This window comes from Electrophorus electricus, chromosome 15 (genome assembly GCF_041902795.1).
Source record: "Electrophorus electricus isolate QZ-2024a chromosome 15, ASM4190279v1, whole genome shotgun sequence".
In the NCBI taxonomy this organism is placed as follows: Eukaryota; Metazoa; Chordata; class Actinopteri; order Gymnotiformes; family Gymnotidae; genus Electrophorus; species Electrophorus electricus.
This window is the reverse complement of record NC_137511.1, coordinates 7,553,666-7,558,965: the sequence shown is the minus strand read 5'-3', so window position 1 is coordinate 7,558,965 and position 5,300 is coordinate 7,553,666. Positions and strand designations below refer to the sequence as shown.

The following is a 5,300-nucleotide window of genomic DNA, read 5'->3' as shown; positions in this document are numbered from 1 at the left end:
ACACCGCACTGTAGTCCAATGAGAGAAGAGGCTGGGCTCCCAAGACGCCAGCCGATGGGGTGATTTGCTAATGCTGTTAATTCCGTATGAAAAAAAATCTGGGTTAATAAAGTTCATCACTTCACGTCCAACTGCTACCTGTAGGCCATGGTTAGCGTTCAAATTCAGAACAAAGTGGGGTCATTTGTCTGGAAGCTATCGGTTGTAAACTCATTGCTTATCGGTCTATCAGATAAGCACTGACATACGAGACATCGATAACGTACTAGTATAGCTGAAGTTGTAACGAAATATAGACTTTTTTTAGTGTATTATTTTTGTATGTTTTTACGAATCTTAAATAAATCAGGCCTATGAAGTATGATATTTATTATTGCACCATCACTGCATTATTTTACAGCTTTTAACTTGGTTTTAAGTTGTAAAGTATATATAATAGAATGATAAAACCATTTAAACTGTTGGAGAAGCATAGGTAAAGAATGTATGTAGACTAATAAAATAAAAATTGTGAGATCAGGGCATAACGCACTGGGAACAGATGAGCGCTAAGCCATCGGAAAGACAATGCACTATAAGGCCACAGCAGGTGATGATATAGATATGATCAGTTTTTGTACCCGGTGTCCCCTGATGTGGCACATGGGACATTTTGCCCACAAATTTGACAGGTGCCAGTGACGCTGAAATAAGCCAATCAGTAAATGGAGGTGTGCAAAAATGGCCAATGAGAATGAATTCAAGGGCGTTGCTAGGATATAGGGTGAGGTGATGACAGAGGATAGGAGGAGTTTAATCCCAGACCAGAACAGTTTTGCAAGCAAGACTGTTGGGCTCGTTTAGAGGTAACTTCAGTTCAAAAGCGCAAGACACCTTGTTTTACATAGACATCGTAAAAAAATCAGAACAGCAATATATACGTAGTGAGAATAAAATATTCTATTGTATTCTGAGTTTTTTTTGCTTTGACATACATGGATCATATATTTTAATTCTGTACGAAGGAATCTGTTATCCGTATTTCAAATGAATAGATGGCTATTTACCTCCCGCTCCCGCCTTACAAACTATTTACATTTACCTATTGGGCATCATCTAAACAGTGTTTGTGCTCTTAGGTGTAACATTTTCATAGAAAAGAAAACTACACATTCATAAGTATCCATAGACTTTCATCTCTAAACTAAAAGGTTATTAATAAATGAAATGTTTGCCAAATAGTTTCTTTTAACAGAATGCAATGCCAAAAGGCATTCAAAGCAGGTAAATAAGTAAAATCTTCTTCCACACTGTACTTTAGGATCAAGAGGAAAGCATGAATTCTTGAGTAGCAAATAGTTGTAAGTTCAATGGCACAACTTATTTTTTCTTTTTTTAAACTTTTTTTTATCAGTCTTTAATGTTGTAATTTCGAATCTTGACCACTTTGCCAGCAGGCCTTGTCTTTTTGCCTGGTTCAGATGTAATCCTGGTGGGTTTCTTTCTTTCCTGGACCAGTGCTTTCAAGCCCTGAACTTTGACTGGTGATGCACGATACGGGACACTTGTGCCTTGTAGTCTGTCTGATGCAGCAACCTCATCTGCATATAAAACTGATATTTTAGCAACCCAGGGGCAACATGACAAAGTCATATAAACATGCAGTTCTGTGGAGCTCTACATGCTATCAAACTAAAATTTGCCCTGCAAATTTTATTGCTTGATTCACAGAGCCTATGAACCAGTTATGAACCTTGTTAGAGTCATGCCAAGCCTTCATTTAGGGACTTTGCCTGGAGCTCTGGGTTCCCCATATATAACGTCCTCAAGCTCTGAATTTTGAGACCTGCTACTGATGTTGCCCCACATTGCCTCATATTTAAAGGCAGATACATTTAAAGAAACATTTCTTTCCAATTAGGATGATGCCAGATTAAATAATTGAGAACCCACAGTAAGAAATAGCTCATAGTAAGAAATGGATCACTTAGGAATACCTGAAAACTTTTAGTTGTCAGAAGACAGTGTCGGCACTAAACTGGTAAGCTGGTTGCATAGTTGCAGATTTATTTGAGCTGGGACAGGGATAGCCGGTACCAGACACACTGATATCAGTCAACGCTCTGTGTCCAGACTACCCATCTCTTTGCCAAGATAGCACAAAGCGACACAGATGATGCAAATGCCTGAACAGGGTGTCGAGTCGTGAAACTGATATGACCGTGTGTTGAAATATAGGCAAACGTGAATACCACGTGAACACTCACTCTACAGGTCACAGAGATACTGAATCTCAAGCCATATTAAACCTTGGTCTCGGGCTCCTAGGTTGCATGTGTCTCTCCTGGATGACAGGGTATATTCCATATCAGTATCCAGTAGCATGACATTATTATTGTGGGAAAGGTGGTGACAGAGTTCTGATTGGTAAATGTTCGCTGGTCCATCCAGTGCAATGCCACAGATTGAGCAAACTCTGCCATTTGGCCTTGAATGATTGCTCATAATATCCTTTTTTAACATCAGTGATACATTTTGGATAATTGCCTAGACACAATTAATAATATGTCTTTTTAATGCTTATTTGTATGAATACTGAATTACGTTTATCTGAAATAATAGATTGGCCATCATATGAGTAATCATAACAAACTCTCAAATTTCAGATTCTGTTTAATTTTTATGCAGTCCCCTTTTCTATTTTCTGCTAATATTAATTATCTATCTATCTATCTATCTATCTATCTATATCTATATATCTATATATATCTATATATCTATATATCTATATATATATATATATATATATATACATACATACATATATACACACACACACATTTTAAAAATGCAGCAATTAAGCTTTGGTCAGCAAAAAACTTACATATATATTCTTAGGAATTCTTATGAGCATTAATTAAAGTAAATTTATGCTTTTTTTGTGACTGCACCTCTGTTGTCGCCATTGCTGGAGGTGAGTACCGTGGGGCTCCAGCCGCGCTCCAGCATCTGCCAGACGTCCTGCAGTGACCCATCGGTGGCCACTAGTGACAGCAGGGAGTGAGGAGAGCTAGCTGTGTGCCCTGGAGCCTCACACTGGGGCAGCACGGGCGGAGTATTCTCTTTAAAGCCTGAATACTAGAAGAGAGAAGGGAAAGAAAGGGACAAAAATGTTCTGTCAGAGAAACCAGGCTTTGGAGGGAGATGCTTCGTGATGAAAGAATTGTGTGGTGGACTGTCCGGTTTATGTAACCATGTTCAACTGTGAGAAAATATGCACGCTTAATTGGGATACCTGGTCCCTCGTTGGCAGGTCCCAAGGGTTGGTAGTTCCATCTTTGTCCCCACTCTCACTCCCAGAGAAATGGGGACGCACTATAATAGTTTTTTTCTTACTCTGATCTCTCTGTGCATATTGTAGCTCCTGGGGGGAAGGGGTGGGAGGGGAAGTTGGGGTGTTGAAGGGTTAAAATAAAACAAACTCCTCAACCTAGGCCAATGTGTCCATAATTTACTGTATTTCGAAGTTTATTTACTGGATTTTATAATGACTCTAATAATCAAATAGGACGGTTCAATAAACTCTGTTCTGGCACTCTCTAGTGGCCTTACTGATAACAGCATTGCATCAGAAGTATGGCTAAACCAGTTAAGAAACCATGTTCTTTGACACAATAAGCTGATAAGGAAGCCGTGTTCTCTCTGCCAACTACAAGATTTGAGTTAAGCTCTAGCGCGCATCATTGTAGCTGGAGCACCTGAGTAGTAAGTTTATACTGAAGCTGTTCCAGCGCGGACAGGCGGCTCTGTGACTGGGCCTCACCCGCAGCTCTGGAGGACTGTTTCTCCAAGAGGCTGACGCAAGGCCTGGGACCTGCTTCACAATGACGCGCATCTGACAAGAGACCTAAAGACGAATTCAGAATAACAGAGAAGCAAGGTGGGCTACAAGGTACTGCAAAACTCAAAGCATTAGTAAAAAAATTTAAATAAATCACATCACAAAGCTGTATAAGAAATGTGATTCTATGTCACTCTTTTGAGTAATACAATGTGGGTTAAGATTAGAGTTATACAGACATTTCTTTAAAAAGTGGAAACCGGAGGGTTTTCAGGTAAGACACAGTGTTTGGTTTTCTTGTGAAGCATATATGGTCTTTTTCACTCTGTACTAATCTAAAAATGAAGTAAAATGAAACAAAGACGCATTAATTTTTTTCAGTGTTGGGGGGGAAGAGAGAGAGATAAAGCGAAACACTCACCATCCAGGCCTATCTCTGCCAACTGAGCCCGCAGCCTGTTACCCATCTCAATGAGCTGTCGTTTGTCCTGGCTGAGGCGAGAGATCCAGCGAGCTGCCTGTCTGAGTTTGGACCGGAGCAGGCTGGTATCGCCAACAGCGCCCTCTATGCCAGAGGCCCGGAACAGAAGCTGCTGCCTCAGACTGAGATTCTCCTCCTGAAGCTGCTTTAGCATGTCACTCTAGAAAAAGCAACATGACTGAACATAGTTAGCAAAGATAAAACAACTTGGCTGGTATTACAATTTACTGAGTTGACTGACACTGGTAATCAATGGATCAGTTTCTATTATATTAACCGTTTACACTAACGATTAGCTCTACAATTGAATCAAATGTACTGAGGTCAATCACATTACAAACCAATATATTAGCAATTTTATGTTCAATCCATGCTGTTATGCCCTTAGAGACAGTGCTTATTATGCTAATGCTATGGGCACTAACTCTTATTCTGCTGTTGCTAATACTGGGGTGTCTCCCTCTAGTCACTTTGATGATGTATTTTTTTAAATAGACAACAACTATGACAGTACAGCTATCTCTAATAACTATTTTGATTCTTACTTAGATGACACATAATTCATCCACCAAGTTATCTTGTTCTGTATTGTCAGTATGCCTGTCCCGGGTATCAAATGACCCGCATATTAGTTGTAGTAATTCGTCTTACAATGTTATGTTGTGCATTTGCCCTCATGTCATTCTGTGTACTGTCCTCCAGTGTTGCACCAGGGTATATAAAATATATGAAGGAATAAAACAAATTGACTTGACCTCACTGAATGCAATTCATGATAATGTACATCAATAATGTAATACAAGTAAAACTGATACGGAGTTAGAACTCTGAAAACAAAATCCCTCTTAGAGAAAGTCATGAGAGCACAAAGAGTCTACTGTTTCTCACTCACTTTTACTTTCTAATTAAATCAGGTTTGTCAATAATTGAGCTACTGTAGTACTCATGACGATGTATTTTGATACTGAAGGTCATTCCACCTTAAATAATGCCACATTG

The 5,300-nt window shown here is 39.3% G+C and overlaps 1 protein-coding gene across 2 annotated transcripts; it reads right to left on the bottom strand.

Moving 5' to 3' along the window:
* Positions 1-392: 392 nt before the first annotated feature.
* On the bottom strand, positions 393-5,192 carry LOC145651299 (coiled-coil domain-containing protein 57-like). Of its 2 annotated transcripts, none has more exons than XM_081697404.1 (5): positions 4,242-5,192; positions 3,738-3,886; positions 3,275-3,403; positions 2,931-3,117; positions 393-1,580 (listed from the first exon to the last, which is right to left on the bottom strand). In XM_081697404.1, the coding sequence occupies exons 1-5, from the start codon at positions 4,453-4,455 to the stop codon at positions 1,390-1,392; spliced, it is 870 nt and encodes a 289-aa protein (XP_081553530.1). In that variant the 5' UTR covers positions 4,456-5,192; the 3' UTR covers positions 393-1,389. The 2 variants fall into 2 exon arrangements, with proteins under 2 accessions (XP_081553530.1, XP_081553531.1); XM_081697405.1 differs by having other exon boundaries at positions 3,738-3,874.
* Positions 5,193-5,300: the final 108 nt, after the last annotated feature.

Excerpts from the sequence above, each read along its gene's own strand:
- LOC145651299 (XM_081697404.1), bottom strand. The coding sequence starts at position 4,455 with ATGCTAAAGCAGCTTCAGGAGGAGAATCTCAGTCTGAGGCAGCAGCTT. Across the intron at positions 3,404-3,737 it reads AGTATAAACTTACTACTCAG|GAGCTACAATATGCACAGAG; the intron begins GTGCTCCAGCTA and ends CCTTCCCCCCAG. Across the intron at positions 3,118-3,274 it reads ACCTGCCAACGAGGGACCAG|TATTCAGGCTTTAAAGAGAA; the intron begins GTATCCCAATTA and ends TCTCTCTTCTAG.